The sequence below is a fragment of the Macaca nemestrina genome, chromosome 2 (genome assembly GCF_043159975.1).
Source record: "Macaca nemestrina isolate mMacNem1 chromosome 2, mMacNem.hap1, whole genome shotgun sequence".
NCBI lineage: Eukaryota > Metazoa > Chordata > Mammalia > Primates > Cercopithecidae > Macaca > Macaca nemestrina.
Genome location: NC_092126.1, coordinates 100,201,224 through 100,222,834, shown reverse-complemented (window position 1 = coordinate 100,222,834; position 21,611 = coordinate 100,201,224). Strand labels below are relative to the sequence as shown.

General features: G+C 41.4%; 1 protein-coding gene across 4 annotated transcripts in view; it reads right to left on the bottom strand.

Moving 5' to 3' along the window:
* Nucleotides 1-368: 368 nt before the first annotated feature.
* Nucleotides 369-21,611, bottom strand: part of LOC105480174 (mutL homolog 1) — a 55,794-nt gene continuing 34,551 nt past the window's right edge. For 2 of the 4 annotated variants that reach the window (XM_071091419.1, XM_071091420.1), the window contains exons 14-19: nucleotides 10,939-11,047; nucleotides 8,601-8,664; nucleotides 3,546-3,710; nucleotides 2,637-2,729; nucleotides 2,233-2,367; nucleotides 369-737 (exon numbers count right to left, since the gene is read on the bottom strand). In XM_071091419.1, the coding sequence (XP_070947520.1) occupies nucleotides 570-737; nucleotides 2,233-2,367; nucleotides 2,637-2,729; nucleotides 3,546-3,710; nucleotides 8,601-8,664; nucleotides 10,939-11,047 (734 nt within the window). In that variant the 3' untranslated portion in view covers nucleotides 369-569. The remainder of the gene's footprint in view (nucleotides 738-2,232; nucleotides 2,368-2,636; nucleotides 2,730-3,545; nucleotides 3,711-8,600; nucleotides 8,665-10,938; nucleotides 11,048-21,611) is intronic. The other 2 variants (XM_011738691.2, XM_011738693.3) reach the window with 1 other exon arrangement.

Genomic DNA, 21,611 nt, shown 5'->3' with positions numbered 1-21,611 from the left:
GCAGGTGCCTGTAATCCCAGCTACTTGGGAAGCTGAGGCAGGAGGATTGCTTGAATCTGGGAAGCGGAGGTTGCAGTGAGCCAAGATCATGCCACCGCACTCCAGCCTGGGCAACAGAGCAAGACTCAGTCTCAAAAAAAAAAAAAAAGAAAAAACCCTAAAAACCAAAAACTCATTGTAGATGAAGTAAGGACTATTTTCTTTCTTCAAGTTTTTTTCCTTAATAATTAGCTTTGGTTACTGAAGACACTAGATGATCAAATCCAGCCTTCTCCATGGTCAGCGCCGTCAGAGCCTGCGACATGTTCATGAGCTCTTTTTGGCCTCTGAACTGACACAATATATAAATAATAAAATTAAATAAGAAATTATGTTAGGATACATCTGACTATTTATTTATAATTAATCCACCATGTATAAAGGAATGCTACCAGCTAGAAGGCAAGTGTAAGTCTTAAGTGCTACCAACACTTACGTTGGTACACTTTGTATACCACACTTTGATACAACACTTTGTATCGGAATACAGAGAAAGAACAACACATCCCACAGTGCATAAATGACCATATTTAACACCTCTCAAAGACTTTGTATAGATCAGGCAGGTTAGCAAGTTGCAGGATATTTCCATCTTCTGTGAAATGTTTAGGAGGCAGAATGTGTGAGCGCAAGGCTTTATAAACAATGTGTTCCACAGTCCACTTCCAGGAGTTTGGAATGGAGCCAGGCACTTCACTCTGGAAAACACATTAGATGTCATAAGCCTCCCTGTTTGCATCCCAACATATACTGGTATCCTGGCTGATGGGATGTGCACTGAGCCTGGAAAGACTTGGTGTTATCTAGGGCTTTTGAAGTGGATCTTGTGCACCAGCCTCTCAGGGATACCACAGGCCTGAACACAAGAGGATTTTTTTTTGTTGTTTATTTATTTAGAGACAAGGTCTTGCTCTGTCACCCAGGCTGGAGGGCAGTGGTGTGATCATAGCCCAATACAGCCTCAAACTCCAGGGCTTAAGCCATCTTCCCACCTCAGCCTCCTAAAATGCTGGGATTACAGGTGTGAGCCACTGTGTCCAGCCAACATGAGGTTTTTAAGGGGGGAAAAGAAGCCACCGCTCTGTGGGACTGTCTCCTGTGGAACCTTTGTTTTCATTCAGGGAGAAAATGGTTTTATTGTAGCAGGAGCTAACATCATGTCTGATCCTGACTGATATTTGGATGGCAACCGTAGGAAGTACCTAACTTACCATTAAAATCGGGTCTGAAAATAGTTCTAATCCCCAGGGGAGGAATGAAAATATTAATGAGGATTACTTTGCCTCATTATTCCTCTCCTTCTTGTAAGCCTTAGCTGTCTCATTTGTAAGAAAATGTTCTTTCTCAACTGTCCTTCCTTTGCCTGAGGTAAAATTTCCAATCAAATGAGATAGTTTCCACACATCAAATGAGATAGTTTCCACAGAGTTTGGTAAGTGTGTTGCCTTCTCCACTGGAGTGAGAAACTCCCTAGAGGCTTTGGCCAACAGGACTAAATCTCTGCCCTCCCACCTACAGACTTGGAATCCTTGAGCATGCCCGAGCGGCCTTCAGCCTCCTCATCTGAAACTGGCTCACACTGCTTAGGAGATGACTGTGGCCAATCAGGGGTCATACTCTGATTAAAGTGGGCTACCCTTTGATTCTTAGAATATTTCAACTCTCCCCTCCAACCTCCCCCCAAATATATGTTGATTTTAAAAGCATTATCATCTGACTGGGAAAAGTGACAATGAAACATTAGGAATCCAGGCACCCTTTTTGTGTCAAGTTGACCTGTAAGAGGAGTTATAGAGCCTTGTTTTCCTGGCAGGGCAGTGGTTGGATAAAGAGCAAGGCAAAAAGCTAAGAGATACAGGGGCGACTGACCCAGAATCTGAAGACTGGCTACACACTTCAGAGCCAACAGTGGGAGTATATGGACTCTCCAGCCTTAGACAATCTAACTCAACCTCCTATTTCTCACTGTGATGGCTTGTGCTTTCACATTTGACAATTTCTGAGGTCACTCTGGAGGTATGTTCTACATCAGCAAATGGAAGTAAAACTCATGAATAAAAGCTGACTATTGTGTTTGAACCTTGTTGGGTACAAAGAAATCCCAAAATTTTAGAGATGGGCAAGTTTCATTTCCTAAAGATTGTATGAGGGCCTGTCCTAGTCCTTGGGTGCCAATGTGCATCACCACTGTACCTGCTGGCCTGAGAGGGTCGACTCCTCAGATATGTACTGCTTCCGGATGGAGTAGAACATAGCACATTCTTTACTGAGGCTTTCAAAACATTCCTTTTCTTCGTCCCAATTCACCTGGTCCAAAGAATTCAATACCTCAAAATAGGTATGAATTTAAACATTTTCATTCTAAATGGAGATCACAGACTACTTAAAGCTAAAAAACTAAATATGACATTTTAGGCATTAAAACTATAAATGAGACTGCTGAATATTGCTGGGGATGAATATTAGTGATGAGAGCAGGCCTTCAGCTGTCCCACCCTTATCATCTTTATCATTCCATATCAAAGGGTGGTCATGTGCCCTTTCCCTCCAGCACACATGCACGTACCGAAATGCTTAGTATCTGCTTGATCACTGACCTCAGTGGCTAGTCGAAGAATGAAGATAGGCAGTCCCTCCAAAGGGGGCACATAGTTGTCAATCAGAAGGGGTAATCCAATCAGGTTCCCTTCCTGCTTGCAGGAAAGAGACAGGACAAGGGAACAAGAAATAACGCTGTCATAGTTTAAACAAATCCCATTTCTCCAGTGCTTTCCCAGGCCTTGTCCTCCTCTCTGCCACTCTGGGCGACCATGTTACTTGATTGGGCTGGGCACTTGGGGTAGACCTACACACTTAAACAGTTTTTCATCCTGACACACAGCACAGCAGAACAACCTTTTCTTTGGATCTGTTCATGATCCAAAGAACACATCAAGATGGAGAGCCCCAAAGATCAAGGAGTAAGAAGAAATGGGAGCAAATGGCATAATCTCATTTACAATGGCCTGCAGGGATTCGACTCTCCATGTCTGGGTCCTTCACCCTGGGAACAGAAGTAGGCATGAATAGATAACAGTACAGTTATGTAACCTAGAAATGCAAATAGGGAATGGAGAGGATGTCACATATGTCACTTGCTGCTTCTGAGGGAAGGCCTAGTCCTGATCTTGGAACTTTTTTTTTTGAGACGCAGTCTTGCTCTGTCGCCTAGGCTGGAGTGCAGTGGTGCAATCCCGGCTCACTGCAACTTCTGCCTCCTGGGTTTAAGTGATTCTCCTGCCTCAGCCTCCCAAGCAGCTTGGATGCCACCACGCCCGGCTAATTTTTCTATTTTTTTAGTAGAGATGGGGTTTCACCATGTTGGCCAGCTGGTATTGAACTCCTAACCCCAAGTCATCTGCCCACCTCAGCCTCCCAAAGTGCTGGGATTACACGCATGAGCCACCGTGCCTGGCTGGAAATTTTATTTGAAGAATACAACAGAAGTATAAGAATGGCTGTCATACCTCATCAATTTCCAAAGAGAAATAGTCTGCAAGCATCTCGGCCTTCTTCTTCAGAAACTCAACAATGTATTCAGCAAGTCCTTCTTTGGGACCATCTTCCTCTGTCCAGCCACTCTCTGGACTATCTAAGGCAAGCATGGCGAGGTCAAAGAGTGGTGCTGGCTCCTAGGAAGAAACAAGAACATGAAGGAGCAAGCTTTAACGGGGTATCCAAATGAAGCCTGAATTCCCACAAATCCACTATCAGAATAGCAGGTGAGAAACCACAAATGTAACACTCATCCCCCATATACCCCAAAGGAAGTGCCCGAACAATCCACAACAAAACCCCTTTCCTCCTCTTCGTCAATGGCCATTTCAACAGAGAAGATACGACAGATGAAAAGCCTGCTGAACGGATGGGAAGGGTGAAGTCCTGGGGAGGTACTTTCCTTCTGTGTAGCCTTAAGGACTCAACTTTCATATTTCTAGAAAACCACGAGGCAGATCATTTCTTTGTACTGCCTCATAACTAAAGTGCAGGGGTGAGGATGGAGAGTAAGTTAAATTGAATGACATTTCAGGTCAATCATCTAATGCAGAAACAAAGGGAAAACTATGCTTAAAAATAAGATGCCTAGGTTATCTTCCATTTCTCCCCTTCTGATGTTGTTATGTTGTTACTCATACTTTTACATATGTTATAAACCCACAGGACATTATTTTTTCATAATAGAAGAGTCCATTATCAAAAGGATTTAACAATCCTAAATGTTTATGTACCCTACCCAGTAACAGAGCTTTAAAATATACAGGCTGGGCGCGGTGGCTCATGCTTGTAATCCTAGCACTTTGGGAAGCCAAGGCAGGTGGATCACGAGGTCAGATTGAGACCATCCTGGCTAACACAGTGAAACCCTGTCTCTACTAAAAACACAAAAAATTAGCCGGGCGTAGTGGCAGGCACCTGTAGTCCCAGCTATTCAGGAGGCTGAGGCAGAAAAATGGTGTGAACCCGGGAGGCGGAGCTTGCAGTGAGCCAAGATTGTGCCACTGCACTCCAGCCTGGGTGACAGAGTGAGACTCCATCTCAGAAAAAAAAAAATTTTATATATATATGTGCGTGTGTGTGTGTGTGTGTGTGTGTGTGTGTGTGTATGTAAATGAAGGCAAAAACTAAGAGAACTGCAAAGAGAACAGACAAATCATAATTATAGTTGGAAGTTTCAATACCCCTTTCTCAATAATAGAACAGGCAGAAAATCAGGAAAGACATAGGAGATTTGGGCATCACTATCAACTTGATATACTTAGAACATTCGACTCAACGAGATCAGAATACCAATTCTTTTCAAATACATATGGAACATTTACCAACACAGACCATATTCTGGGCCATAAAAAAAGTTTCATTAAGTGTAAAAAAAAAAAAAGGCAAGTATGTTCTTTGACCAAGATGGAAATAAATTAGAAATCAGTAACATATTTTTTAAAAAATCCTCAAGAAATTGGAAACTAAATAACACGGTTCTAAATAACCTGTGGGTCGAAGAAATCGAAAGGGAAATTAGAAGGTATTTTGAACTGAATGAAAACGAAAACAAACTATCAAAATTTGTGGGATGCTGTTAAAGCAGTGCTTAAGAGAAATTTGTAGCACTTAACACCTGTATTAGAAAAGAAGGTAGGTCTCAAATCCACGACCTCAGCTTCTACCCTAAGAAATATGAAACAGGCTGGCCGCAGTGGCTCACACCTGTAATCCCAGCACTTTGGGAGGCTGAGGCGGGTGGATCACCTGAGGTCAGGAGTTCGAGACCAGCCTGGACAACATGGAGGAAACATCTCTACTAAAAATACAAAAATTAGCTGGGTGTGGTATACTTACCAACTCATTCTATGAGGCCAGCATTACCCTGATACCAAAACCAAAGACTAAAAGAAAACTATAAACTAGTAACATTCATGAGCACAGATAAAATAATTACAATAAAAATTTTAGCAAATCAAATCCCATAATATATAAAAAGGATTGTATATTATAACCAAGCAGGGTTCATCCCAGGAATGTAAAGATTGGTTTAACATATGAAAATTAATCAATGTAATTCACTATATTAACAAACTATAAAAGAAAAATCTTATGATTATCTCAGTAGATGCAAAAAAAAAAAAGCGTTTGAAAAAAATTCAACATCCAATCCTAAATAAAGTCTCTAGCAAATAAGGAACAGAGGGAAGTTTCTCAACCTCATAATGGGCATCTACAAAAAACTTATCTATGGCTAACAGCATACTTAATGGTAAAAGACTTTCCCCGTAGGATCAGGAACAAGAGAAGGATTTCCAGTCTTACCACTTCGTTTTTCCTATCTTTTTTTTTTTTTTTTTGAGACAGGGTCTCACTGTGTTGCCCAGGCTGGAGTGTAGTGGTGCATTCTCAGCTCACTGCAACCTCTGCCTCTTGTGTTCAAGCATTTCTCATGCCTCAGCCACCCAAGTAGCTGGGATTACAGACGTGGACTGCCATGCCCAACTGTATTTTGTATTTTTAGTAGAGACAGAGTTTCACCATGTTGGCCAGGCTGATCTCAAACTCCTGGCCTCGAGTAACCTGCCCACCACAGCCTCCCAAAGTGCTAGGATTAGAGGCATAAGCCACCATGCCCAGCCCATTATTACCACTTCTATTCAACATTGTATTGGAGACTCTAGTCAGTGCAGTCGGACAAGAGAAAGAAAAGGCAGCTGGGCGCAGTAGTTCATGCCTGTAATCCCAGCACCTTGGGAGGCCGAGACGGGCAGATTACCTGAGGTCAGGACTTCAAGACCAGCCCGGCCACATGGTGAAACCCCGTCTCTACTAAAAATACAAAAAAAATTAGCTGGGCGTGGTGGTGGGCGCCTGTAATCCCAGCTACTCAGGAGGCTGAGGCAGGAGAATCACCTGAACCCGGGAGGTGGAGGTTGCAGTGAACCGAGATCCAGCCACTGCACTCCAGCCAGGACGACGAGCAAAACTCCATCTTAAAAAAAAAAAAAAAGAGGCCGGGCGCGGTGGCTCAAGCCTGTAATCCCAGCACTTTGGGAGGCCGAGATGGGCGGATCACGAGGTCAGGAGATCGAGACCATCCTGGCTAACACGGTGAAACCCCGTCTCTACTAAGAAATACAAAAAATAGCCGGGCGAGGTGGCAGCGCCTGTAGTCCCAGCTACTCGGGAGGCTGAGGCCGGAGAATGGCGTGAACCCGGGAGGCGGAGCTTGCAGTGAGCTGAGATCCGGCCACTGCACTCCAGCCTGGGCTACAGAGCGAGACTCCGTCTCAAAAAAAAAAAAAAAAAAAAAAGAAAGAAAAGAAAAGAAATAAAAGGCATTCAGATTGCATAGGAAGAAGTAAAAGTTTCTTTATTCTCAGAAGACATGTTCATATATAGAAAATCTGATAGAATCTACAAAAAATCTATTAGAACTAATAAGTGAGTTGAACAAGGTTGCAAGATACAGCATCAATGTACAAAACTATACGTATTTCTATATACTAGCAAATAAACAATAGGAAATCGAAGTTTTTTGGCTGGGTGAAGTAACTCATGCCTATAGTCCTAGCACTCTGGGAGGCTGAGACAAAAGGATCACTTGAGGCCATGAGTTTGAGATTAGCCTTGGTAACACAAGACTCCCGTTTCTATGAAAAAAATTTTTTTTTTTAATTAGCCAGGTGTGGTGGTACGCACTTGTATTCCTAGCTACTTGAGCCTAGGAGTTCAAAGCTTCAGTGACCTATGATCACGCCACTGCACTCCAGCCTAGGCAAGAGTGAGACCCCTGTCTCTTAAAAAAAAAAAAAAAAAAAAAAAAAAAAAAAATTTGAGGCCAGGCGCAGTGGCTCACACCTGTAATCCCAGCACTTTGGGAAGCCAAGGTGGGCAGATCACCTGAGGTCAGGAGTTCAAGACCAGCCTGGCCAACATGGTGAAACCCCATCTCTACTAAAAATAATTTAAAAAATTAGCCAGGCATGGTGGCAGATGTCTGTAATCCCAGCTATTTGGGAGGCTGAGGCAGTTTGAGAATCACTTGAACCCAGAGGGTGGAGGTTGCAGTGAGCCAAGATTTTGCCACTGCACTCCAACCTGGGCGACAGAGCAAGACTCTGTCTCAAAAAAGAAGAGAAAAAATTTTTGAAAAACACCATTTAGCATTTAAAAATGTGAAATACTAAGGGATTTATCTAACAAAAGTTTTTCACCCTAAATTGATCTAGATTCAACATAATCCCTATCAAAATCTCAGCAGGCTTTTTTATAGAGTATATCACATGAAAAAAGAAGATATGAAACCATATAAACAGGTAGTATGATTTTTAACTCAGAACTAAAATTCGGCATTGAAAAAGTTTTTGACAGTTTTCACAAAAAGCATAGGAAAAAAAAAAGTCTTGGAAGAAATGGACTAAAATTGTTGGTAGGGGTTGCATTTGGACCATGGCTTTAGACAATGTTTATTTTTGTCCCTTTCCAAGTATTAAGTGTCAGTAGATACTTATTTTTTTGAGGGAATCTCGTTCTGTTGCCCAGGCTGGAGTGCAGTGGTGCGATCTCAGCTCACTGCAACCTCTGCCTCCTGGATTCAAACTATTCTTCTGCCTTAGCCTCCTGAGTAGCTGGGATTACAGGTGCCCACCACCATGCTAATATTTGTAATTTAGTAGAGACAGGATTTCATCATATTGGTCAGGCTGGTCTTGAACTCCTAACCTCAAATGATCTGCCCGCCTCGGCCTCCCAAAGTGCTGGGATTACAGGCATCAGCCACTGCACCTGGCTGAGGATCAGTAGATATTTATTAACTGCTGTACTAATAAACATTTGTTTAAGTTGGCTACCAAATGACTATTTTGCTAAAAAGTATAAAACTTCTTATAGACACCTCCATATGCAAATCATACAATACAGCAACTATCCTAAGAATTTTTAGAAAAATTTAATATACTACAAATAAGATATTAGTGGAGAGCTACTATTTTCAGAAATGATCAGTTGAAATTTCAGAAGTAAAAAGGATCTAAACTTACCGATAACCTCAGAACACCAAAATTGGCAAAATCATAAATGAGTATCTGGTAGAACAGTTCTTCACTGAAAATAAAAATGAAGTGAGTTTAAGGAATAGCTGAATTCATGCTTGAGATACAAGCAGTTGGGACAAAATGGGAGAAGTAATCCCTGAAACATGGATGAGACAGAAATAGTTCTGCCTGGCTGTGGAATCTGCTTAACGGTCTAACAAAATCTCTTACCCCTCCAAAGAGCTGGGATTCCCAACATCTTCAACCAGGGCTTTGAGTGGCCAGCCTCTAACAGATAGGTTAGAGCACTAAAACCAAGTCTGGCTTACTACCACTCATGTTCTGTCCCTACCTGTCTGGTGCTATACACTGGTTTCTAACACTCTGCAGTAAAATTTAAAAAGTTTTTTGTCTGCTTACCTTTCCCCCACTTACAAAGAATCCTATAAATCACTTTTTTTTTTACAACTTATTAAAAATTATATGAAATGTACAGGGAGGGCAGGGAGTCTTCCTAAATAATCAAAAATACGGCCGGGCGCGGTGGCTCAAGCCTGTAATCCCAGCACTTTGGGAGGCCGAGACGGGCGGATCACAAGGTCAGGAGATCGAGACCATCCTGGCTAACATGGTGAAACCCCGTCTCTACTAAAAATACAAAAAACTAGCCGGGCGAGATGGCGGGCGCCTGTAGTCCCAGCTACTTGGGAGGCTGAGGCAGGAGAATGGCGTAAACCCGGGAGGCGGAGCTTGCAGTGAGCTGAGATCCGGCCACTGCACTCCAGCCTGGGCGACAGAGCGAGACTCTGTCTCAAAAAAAAAAAAAAAAAAAAAAAAAAAAAAAAATCAAAAATAGACCTAAGGCAGGATTATACTACGCTGACATGTAGTTTAGGATGATACACTGGCTGGCAATAGTCCAAAAGCAGCTACGAAGTACACACTATATTGAATTACTTCCAAAAACACAATGGGAATAAATCCACATTTATATGGTACTTTATAGTTCTTAAAACACATTGAACCCCACAGACTTGCTTAAAGACTTCTTCTCATCAAAGCAGACAAAGCACCTGCTATGTCTGCATTTTGGTGGGGAAACTGAGGCACCTATTGAGTAGCTGAGTTATTCTATGTCAGTAAAGTGCTAAAGGAAGGACTTGAATCCAGATATTGAACTCTGAACCCAGTTCTCTCCCTATGTTTTTCTACCCCCTTACTGGAAAACCAATTCACATTTTGCAAATCTGGGACTGGCCTGAATTTGTATCTGTGAGATGAAAGAACATGAATGCAACTGTGATTTGGGGCCTTAGAGGTCATTCCCTTAGACATGCTGGAAAAGAAAAAGCAAGGGGAGTAGAATTCCTAACAAATTGAAAAGTGACAGCTCACTATACAAGCCCAAGCATTCTCAAAGCAGACAATGGAACTTGAACAGAGTTGCACCAAATGGGTTTCCGAGCCTAGCAGGAATGAGTTCTGAATACATACAAGGAGGTACATGTGCTAACAGGAAGCTTCTGGACTGGGGCAGTTTCAAGGGATGGCAAATAGGTTTCTATCTCATGTACCAACTCCATGCAATGTATAGTGGCTGCCCCACTGACAGGGCCAATAAGTACTCTGAGGCCACAGCAGGGCTTAGAGGGAGAGTCTCACAGTAGGTAGGTGATGTCTAGTATATGCAAGGTGGCAGCATCCTCCCATATGCATTACCTATTTGAGAATAGATTTAATACAGATTCTAGACTCAACAGGAGCTCATCTACCAAGGTCCCTGGAAACAATCAATAGAAACGTTGCCAGCCATGCAACAGTCAAATGAAACTGATGGGGTCACCTTTCCTGTGCTGATCAAGCCCACTGGCTTGCTTGGTGGCTGGAGTAGGCCTTTGCTCCATTCTCAAAGCTGGGAGGAAAGAAGGCATCAGGTCTTCTTTCTCTTGCATCACCTACAATACTCTGTTGCATACAGAGAATTCTCTAGCAGCACCAAACCCTCACCACCTGGTTCACAACATTTACAGGGTGCTGAGCAACTACCAAGGACTAGGCTTCTTGGGTTATTTCTTACCCTCACAAACAAACAAACAAAACCCCTGCACATTAACTAGTAATACCACAACTTACAGATGAGAAATCTGAGACATAGTTTAGGAAAGTAACTTGTCTACAGTCAAATAAATGGGAAATGGTCGAACTTGGATTTGAAACCACATCTGTCTGACTCCAAAGCCTGTGCCCTCCCAACTACCTCATGCTGCTCTTCTTAGCTTTTGTGCCTGTGCTCCCTGGACCATTGTTCTAGTGGCTCTGCTTGTTCACACACTCACTGATTTACCTAAGCTTGGTGGTATTGAGAAGGTATAACTTGGTCTGATGCTGTGCCAAGGCCCACTGAGGATTCACACAGCCCACGAAGGAGTGGTTATGCAACATCTCCCGAAGAACTGCAAAACAAAAAATAAAACCAAAAAACAGGTAAGTAATGGAATCCTACCAACCCCACTTCATTGCCCAAAGCACCAAGCACCAGAGCTAGAGACACCAAGTAAGCAAAGAAGCCTGAATTGAGCCTCCTGGTGAAAACAAACACAAATGAGGAATAAAATAGAACTAATCTTTTAACACACAACAAGGAATTGCTAAAAGATTAAAGACACCCAAGGATCAAAATCTAAGACAAAGTAGGAACTCAGGTAACGAGATCTCTGAAGTCAACTTTATCCAAAGACATTTGAGAAACCTCAGGAATCACAAACATTAGTTTTCACAGGCTCTGAAGGTGGCAAAAGGAGGACAAAAGCATGGAATGGTTTGAAATGGAGAGTCTACTAGGAGGCCACTTTCCCAACACATGAAGCTGAGACTCCAAAGGCTGCACCCCCAGTGAAAAGGAAAACCATACTACTATGCCCATGCCCACTTCCCTGCCCCTCCAAGGGCAGTAAGCAAAATTGCCACCTCTAGCATTGGTGTTGGAAGAAAAAATGACACCCTGTGAATCTGTAATCATAAACTGGTCCTCATATGCTTTTCCAGTCAGGATTCATGCTAAGCAGGTACCTGAAAACCTTAAGCGGAGATTTTAATTTAAACTGATAATCGGGGCTGACTGTTCCTCCAGTTTCCTAGTAGAATCAAATGCAAATTCTCTCTGCAGAATTTCATTGTCAGGCCAGGCTTCAAGTAATTCCCCACAGATAAAGTATGAGGAATTAACAGTTACAAAATTACAAAAAAAGCCCCATGAATTAGAATCCGGAAGAATCCACAGAATGAGACCTGTAAAGGTTTCAGGAATTGGAAAGATCAGCAAATAACATAAAATAAGTATGTTCAGCATGCTCAAGAAGTATTAAAACCGGGATTGTAAACTAGTTCAACCATTATGGAAAACAGTATGGCGATTCCTCAAGGATCTAGAACTAGATGTACCATATGACCCAGCCATCCCATTACTGGGTATATACCCAAAGGATTATAAATTATGCTGCTATAAAGACACATGCACACGTATGTTTATTGAAGCACTATTCACAATAGCAAAGACTTGGAATCAACCCAAATGTCCATCAGTGACAGATTGGATTAAGAAAATGTGGCACATATATACCATGGAATACTATGCAGCCATAAAAAAGGATGAGTTTGTGTCCTTTGTAGGGACATGGATGCAGCTGGAAACCATCATTCTTAGCAAACTATCACAAGAACAGAAAACCAAACACCGCATGTTCTCACTCATAGGTGGGAATTGAACAATGAGATCACTTGGACTCAGGAAGGGGAACATCACACACCGGGGCCTATCATGGGGAGGGGGGAGGGGGGAGGGATTGCATTGGGAGTTATACCTGATGTAAATGACGAGTTGATGGGTGCAGCACACCAACATGGCACAAGTATACATATGTAACAAACCTGCACGTTATGCACATGTACCCTACAACTTAAAGTATAATAATAATAAATTAATTAAAAAAAAAAAAAGAAAAAGGACAAAAATAAAAAAAATAAAAAATAAAATTTAAAAAAAAAAAAAAAAAAAGAAGTATTAAAACCATGAGTAAACAGCAGAACACTATCCACTATCTCCTGGGATCAAGATTTCCAAATGAGCACATAAAGTTTTTAAAAATGAAAAATACAATAATTGAAAAGAAAAATCAAGATAAACTTAAAAACAGATTTGACAAAGTTAACAAGGTAATTAACTGGATGGTAGATCAATAAAATTATCCAGAATGTAACACAGAAAGATAAAGAAACTGAAAATATGTAAAGATAACTTATGTACATGGGAGATAATAAATACATAACTCATGTTCCAGAAGGAGTCGGAGAGAGGGCAGGAAGAGGACAGTATCTGAAGACTTCGAAGACAAAATACCTGAGAATATCCCAGAAGTGATGAAAACTGTCAAGTCTCAGCTAGCAAGCCCAACAAAATCCACACGTGACACACAAGGTTACTACGTGGTATTTTTAAAAGGAGATCTTAAAGGTACTCAGAAAGAAGAGAGATTACCCACTAAGTAAATAAAATACAAGACCGGTAGCTGAATTTTCAACAGGTAACAAATTTTAAGACCGATAGCTGAATTTTCAAGAGCAAGAGCAGAAATCAGAAAATGATACACTATTACCTTCAATGCACTAAGAAAAAATAATTGCCAATCTGGAGTTTTAAACCCAACACAAATACTTTTCAAAATAAGAGTGAATTAGACAAAGCAAAAAAAGTTTGCCATGGCTATTGTTTGAATGTCTGTGTGCCCACAAAATCCACAGGTTAAATCCTAACCCCCAAGGTGACACTATTAGGAGGTGGGGCCTCTGGGAGGTGATTAGGTCTTCCCTCATTGTTGGGATTAGCGGGATTAGCCCTTATGAAAGAAACTCCGGAGAGCTAGCTATCCCCTTCCACCATGTAAGGATACAGCTAGACAGCGCCATGCATGACGAAGCGGGCCCTCACTAGACACTAAATCTGCTGGGGCCTTGATCTTGGACTTCCCAGTTTTTAGAACTTCTATTGTCTTAGGCGTGAAAGGACTAAGCCACCAAAGTCCCCACTAAAGGTTCAGGCAGACCATAAAACAGCTACAGGAAAGAATTATGATCAGATAATATGTGGCAAATCCAAACAAACTGACAATAACAAGTATCACAGAACAAGTAGATACAGGCATACCTCTGAGATATTGCAGGTTCAGTTCCAGACTACAGCAATAAAATCAATATCACAATATAGCAAGTCATGTGAAATTTTTTTTTTTTCAGTGCATATAAACTTATGTTTACACCACACTGTAATCTATTAAATGTGCAACAGTATTATGTCTAAAATCAATGTACGCAGCTTAATTTAAAAACACTTTTTTGCTGGCCGGGCACAGTGGCTCATGCCAATAATACCAGCACTTTGGAAGCCCGAGGCAGGCGGATCACCAGAGATCAGGAGTTCGAGACGAGCCTGGCCAACATAGTAAACACCTGTCTCTACTAAAAATACCAAAATTAGCCAGGTGTGGTGGCACATGCCTATAATCCCAGCTACCTGAGAGGGTGAGGCACAAGAATCACTTGAACCTGGGAGGTGGAGGTTGCAGTGAGCCTGGGCGACAGAGTGAATCTCTGTCTCCAATAAATTAAATAAATAAAATTTAAAAAGTTTTTGCTAAAAAATGCTAATAGTCATCTGAGCTGTTGGCGAATTGTTATCTTTTTGATGGTGGAGGATCTAGCCCTGATGATGGCTGTTGACTGATCAGGGTGGTAATTGCTGAAGGCTGAGGAAGCTGTTGCAATTTCTTGAAATAAGACAACAGTGAAGTTTGCTGCATCAACTGATTTCTCGTTTCGTGAAAGATTTCTCTGTAGTTTGTCATGTTGTTTCATAGCATTTTACTCACAGTAGAAATTCTTCCAAAACCAGTGTCAATCCTCTCAAACCCTGCTGCTGCTTTACCAATTAAGTTTATATAATATTCTAAATCCTTTGTTGCCATTTCAACAATATTAACAGCATCTTCACCAGAATTAAGTTCTCTCTCAAGAAACTACTTTCTATGCTCATCCATAAGAAGCAACTCCTCATCTGTTCAAATTTTATCATGGGATTGCAGCAATTCAGTCGTATCTTCAAGCTCCACTTCTAATTTTCTCGTGATTTCCACGACATCTGCAGCTACTTCCTCCAATGAAGTCTAGAACCCCTCAAAGTTATCCATGAGGGTTGGATGCAATTTCTTCCAAACTCCTGTTAATGTTGATATTTTGACTTCCTCCCAGGAATCTCGAATGTTTTTCAGGGCATCTAAAATGATGAATTCTTTCCAGAGGTTTTCAATTTACTTGGCATAGATCCATCAGAAGAATCACTATCGATGGCAGCTAGAGCCCTATGAAATGTATTTCTTAAATAAGACTTGAAAGTCAGTATCACTCCTTGATCCATGGATTGCAGAATGGATGCCATGTTAGTGTTCATCTCCTTATATATCTCCATTAGAGATCTTGGGGGACCAGGTACCTTGTTAATGAGCAGTAATATTTTGAAAGGAATCTTTTTTTCTGAGCAGTAGGTCTCAACAATGGGCTTAAAATACTCAGTAAATCATGCTCTAAAAGATGTGCTGTCATCTAGGCTTTGTTGTTCCATTTATAGAGCACAGGCAGAGTAGAGTTAGCATAATTCTTAAGGGCCCTGGGATTTCTGGAATGGCAAATGAGCACTGGCTTCAACTTAAAGTCACCAGATGCATTAGTACCTATAAGAGAGTCAACCTGTCTTTTGAAGCTTTGAAGCCAGGCAGTGACTTTTCCTCTTTAACTATGTAAGTCATAGATGGCACCTTCTAATAGAAGATTGTTTTGTCTACATAGAAAATCTGTTGTTTAATGTAAGACACCTTCATCAATTAGATCTTCTGGATAACTTGCTATAGTGTCTACCTCAGCACTTGTGGCTTCTTTCCTTAAACCTCATCAGTCTCTGTTGGCTTTCAAGTTTTCTTCTGCAGCTTCCTCACCCCTCTCAGTCTTCAAAGAATTGAAGCAAGTTAGGGCCTTACCCTGGATTAGGCTTTGGCTTAAGGGAATGCTGTGACTGATTTGATCTTCTATCCAGACCACCAAAACTTTATTACAGCAATAAAGCTGTTTTGCTTTATCATTCATGTATAACTTGGCTAACTTGCACAAGAGGCCTAGCTTTCAACCTATACTGGCTTTTAATATGCCTTTCTCATTAAGTTCTTGCTTTCAGTTTTTTTGTTTGTTTTGTTTTGGTTTTTGTTTTTGAGACGTAGTCTCACTCTGTTGCCCAGGCTGGAGTGCAATGGCATGATCTCGACTCACTGCAACCTCCGCCTCCTGGGTTCAGGTGATTCTCATACCTCAGCCTCCTAAATAGCTAGGACTACAGGCGACCACCACCAGGCCTAGCCAATTTTTGTATTTTTAGTAGAGACGGGGTTTCACCATGTTGGCCAGGCTGGTATCGAACTCTTGACCTCAGGTGATCCACCCGCATTAGCCTCCCAAAGTGCTGGGATTACAGGCGTGAGCCACTGCACCCGGCCTCATCCTTTCACTTAAACACTTGTGGACACTTTGGGGTTATTGATTTGCCTAGTTTCAATATTATTGCATCTCAAGGAATAAGGAGGCCTGAGGAGAGTGAGGAAGACATGGGAACACCCAGTCAGTGGAGGGGTCTGAGCACACACATTTATTAATTAAGCTCACTGTCTTATGTGGGCATGGTTTATGTCCACATAAGACAGTGAGCTTAATGGTGCCCCAAACAATTACAATAGTAATGCCAAAGATCAGTGATCACAGATCACCATAACAGATATAGTAATAATGAAAAAGTTGGAAATATTGTGAGAATTACCAAAATGTGACAGAGACACAAAGTGAGCACAGGCTGCCATAAAAATGGCACCTAATAGACTTGCTCTACAAAGGGGCCAATCTACAACTAGTAAAAAATGTAGCATCTGTGAAAATCAACTCCAGGTGGGCTAGAGGCTTAAGTATGAGTCTTTTAGGAAACAATCTAAGAGCATATCTTTAATTATCGCAAAGTTAGGATGGATTTCTTAAGCTAAAAAGCCAATCTGTAAAGAACAATTGATAAAATCTGCCTACATTAAATCTAAGAATTTCTGTTCCTAAAACAAGTATTCATTTTAAAATGTTACTAGGGGATCCCTAAACTAGGGGAAGATATTTTCATGTAACTCACTACTATCTAGAATATATCAAAAACTCCAAAAATTAGTTAGGAAAGACAAAAAAAGAGCCCATCAAATATTGGGTAAAAAACTTGAACACACACTTAACAGTTGATGAAATATACTTAATTTATTTATTGATTATTTATTTATTTATTTATTGCTCTGTTGCCCAGGCTGGAGTGCAGTGGTACAATCTCGGCTCACAACACCACCTACCTCCTGGGTTCAAGTGATTCTTATGCCTCAGCCTCCCAAGTAGCTGGGATTACAGGCATGTGACACCATACCCAGCTAATTTTTATATTTTTAGTAGAGATGGGGTTTTGCCATGTTGGCCGGGCTGGTCTTGAACTCCTGGCCTCAAGTGATCCACCCACCTCGGCCTCCTAAAGTGCTGGGATTATAGGCATGAGCCAATGCGACTGGCTGAAATACATTTAACTTTATTGCAACCAAGAAAAGCAAATAAAAACTACCATCAGATATTGTTTCACAATCATCAAACTGGTAAAAATCTGACAGTATAATTATTGGTGATAATATAAATGAATATGACCCCTCTGGAAAATAATCTGTCATTTTATGACCCAGCAATAATTCTCTTAAATATATGACCTAGAGCTTCTCATCCAGTATGCTAGGCCACCAATCAACTCATATGAGGCTGGGAAGCAAGGTGGCATGTGGGGACACAGGGACTGAGACCATATGAGTCCTCCAACTGTCCTTCAACAGAAGAATGAATGAACTGTAAATTCATGAAGCAGAATCTGTATTATACAGAAAAGGTAAACCAGAGCTATATGTAACAAGATGGATGAATCTTAGGAATATATGTATAGCCACATGTAAATTGCAGAAAAACTAAACTTACAGTGTAATTCTACTTTTATAAAATCTAAAGCTTGCAAAACTAAACAAATTTTTAGGACTACAAATGTAGGTAATAAAACTGTAATAAAAAAACTATAATAAAAAAAGGAAATAATAATCCCAAAATTTAGAATAGTAATCACCTCTAAAGAAGAAGGGAAGGGAATGGCACAGGGGAGCAGCACATAAGAGCCTCAAAGGTGATGGTGATGTCCCATTTCTTAGGCAGGTGCTATTGTCACAAGTGTTCATGTTTTTCTGTAGACGCTACATATATTTTATAAATATGATTTTTAAATTTACCAATGTATATGTATGTGTGTGTTATGCACATATATATATACTTGTGCATATATCTATGTGTGTGTATATGTATCTTTGTTTTCATGAAATAAATAAAAATATCACCAGCAAAAAGGAAGAGTGGGGACAAGAGAGGCTGGAGAAAACAGCATGGGTCATAGCACAGCAATAAGCCTATACATTATGTTTTTACTATACTTTTCTTTTTAAGCTTTGGCACCACAAGTGAATTATACTATTATAGAAGTTCTGCAATACTATCCCCCACTCCATAAAAAGAGGTTTATTATCTTCATTTTTAGAGTAAGTATTCCTCTCTGTTCCCACTGGAAACTCGATGTCTCTACAGGATGTTCTGCGTAGGCGGAAAATGATTATTTTAAAAGCTGGAGAACATCAAATAATCCTGAATAATGAGGCACTGGAGGAAAGGGAGAGCAGTGTAATCCACTAAAACAGTCAGAGATTTTCCACACAGAATGTCCATGGACTGCTCTGACGCATCCAGAGCTACTGAAGCGCAGCCCTGCCAGCAAGACGGGGAAGGGAGGCAGCAGCACCAAGCACAGGGCTTTTCTTCATTGGGCATTGTGAGGCTTCTTGTACCTCTTCACAGCCTCTTATCAGGACTTAAAACAACTTTCATTTCGTCCCTAACCTAAATATCCCCATAGTGCTGGTCTGCAGGCATTTCCCTGCCAAAATCGGACAAAATCCGTCTGTACTTCAAAGCCAAACCACATATCTGAGTTCATAACTGAGGCCTTGAGTCTCAGCATCTTTTTCTGAGAAGCAGCAAGGGAAACCAAACCTGAAGAAAGGGCGACCAGTCCTCTAGTTCCTAATGCTCATTTGCAAGGGTAAATGCCCCCATCCCCTGCTGACTGTCTTCCAATGGCCACTGTATGCCAGTACCCTTGCTGTTACCAGAGATAATCCAGACACCCTTCCATCCCTCTCAGGAGATCTCACCCTGGCTTTCTGCTGAACTGGCCTCATATCTCTATTAGAGGATTTCTTTCATTCTACCTAAACAATTCCCAGATAACACCACGGTATTCTTTAAAGCAGGGGTCATAGTTGATCCATTTCACTTCCTACTTCTGAGCTTGGCACAGTACATTTTTTACAGAGAAGTTACTTGACAAATGTTTGCCGAACTGATTTCTTGTACCAAAAAAACCTGTCACCTAGTGACAAACCATGAATATATACATTCAGACCCAGGACTATTCACCAAAGAGCAAGAAAATGAAATTAAGTGTGTATATCTGGAGGCAAAAAACGTTAAGGGTATTTTCACTCTAAATGGTAGCAAATAGCTTATGACATTTCTTAACCCCATTAATTAACAGATCAAAATTATGGGACTAGCAGTAAGTAAATTCAGTCATTACTAATCCCTGAGATGAGCCTTATTCCATAGAATGCTTGCCTGGATACTGGAACCTGTCAAAATTAACCTCACTTGTTAACTCAAAATGTGTCCACCATGTATGGGTAAATCCCTAAACTCAAGAGAACTGTCTAACTGAACGTTCAACTTTGACATCCCTTTAAAATAAAGATTCTAGGGCTTTACCTCCCAGGCTGCTCCTCTCAATCACTGACTTGCTCCCTTAGCAAATATCTACTGAGTGTACATGTCAGGTACTCTGCTCAGCACCAAGGACGAGGCAGTGAGCTCCACAAACATGATCCCTGCACAGACAACACACTGCTCAAATAATCATACAGGTCAGGTGCAACTAAGAAAGCTGTGACAAGGAATGTATCTCTTACTTCTTTCATGACCTGGGGAACTTCATCAGGGAGTAGTCAGCCTGTTGGTCTATTAAAGCTAGTGGTCTTCCTCGTCAAATCTGAGCCTCAGTCAAATCCCTATACAGCATTCAACTCAAAGAGAATCAGCTTCTCCCAGGCTGGGGCTTTGGGTGTCAACCAGACACCAGCGGGTAGGGGCTCATGGCAGAGGTCCCTCTCCTTGAACAGTGCCTTACCGATTATAAAGCACACACACAGTATCTTAAGTGTTCATCACCACAGCCCAGTAAAGGCTGCAGTGTAGCACATTTTACAAAGCAAGAAAATCATGCCCAAAATGTTGAACAAATTTCTGTCTGGTCTCTGAATGGTGTAGGTGGTGGGAGCTTCAGAGGAGTTCTGGCTCCAAAGCAAGAGCACATTCCATTCCCCACAGCACAGGCGACTCCGTCTGTAAGACCTACACCAGCATGTTTGAAAACACCAGCCCCAGTCGATGGAATCAGAATTACATGGCATGCTTGTCCTGCAAGGGCTGTTGACCTGGTTATGCATCTAGCCTTCCTGCATGAAGGCCACTGCCAGTAGCAACCCACCACCAACAAGGCAGGAACCTGGGCCTGTTTTTGATTGTGGAGATGTTGCAATTGGTCTGTCCTCTCCATTTTCCCTTCCATTTTCCTCATCTTTAAAATAGAGAAAATGGCATCTGCTCTGCCTCCCTCACAAGACTATTCTATAATTAAGTGAGATACTGTGTAGGAATATACAATTTTAAATCATTTAGATTTATCATTTTAGCCTCAGCAAGACTCCAAAGCTGACCAAACTTGAGGCAGGTTAGCTTTGTTAATACACTGCACTGAAAACAGTTTGATACTATTCAGAAAGTTATTGACATTGTAACTTTCAACAGCCTGCTATACATGAGGGAGACAAACCCTTAAAGAAAACTCATAATTTCCAAACTGAGGGAATCTGTCCATCAAAACCACTGTGAGGAAGACTGCTAAATGCATCAAGTAACAGCTCACCTTTTAAAAGCATTTTAAAAGTTCCTAGCTTGAAAGCTAACAATGATGGAAGGGAAGAGCAACTGGAGCAAATCATGGAAATAAAAACCAGAAGCCAATTGGCAGCCACTTCTACAGCTAGCAAAACCTCAGTCACAGGAAGTTTGTATCCTGCCCAAAGGGAGAGATGACCTGTGGGTCTTTTCCCACATGTAAACAAAGGCCCAAAATGCTAAGAAAAGGGAACAAATGTAGAAAGGCAAGTTGAAGTTTTCCTGAATTTGCTTAGACAAGTGGTGACTGAGACTGAAAAAATTAAAGAAGCCACTGAATCAAAAGCAGATGGTTTTGTTTTGTTTTGTTTTTTGTTTTTCTTTTGAGACAGAGTCTCACTCTGTCGCCCAGGCTGGAGTGCAGTGGCGCGATCTCGGCTCACTTGCAAGCTCCGCCTCCCGGGTTCATGCCATTCTCCTGCCTCAGCCTCCCGAGTATCTGGGACTATAGGCACCCACCACCCCGCCTGGCTAATTTTTTGTATTTTTAGTAGAGATGGGGTTTCACCGTGTTAGCCAGGATGGTTTCGACTCGTGATCTGCCTACCTTGGCCTCCCAAAGTGCTGGGATTGCAGGCGTGAGCCACTGCACCCGGGCAAGAAGCAGCTATTTTAAAAGGTTAGGGACTAGTGGGAAAGGCACAGAATTGCTCCTTGGCTACTCATTTCTTTTAAAAATTAAACCACATTGTTATATTTTAAGATACACTTTGCAACAGTTTTGAAATTTGACTACCTTAATTAAGAAATGTGTAA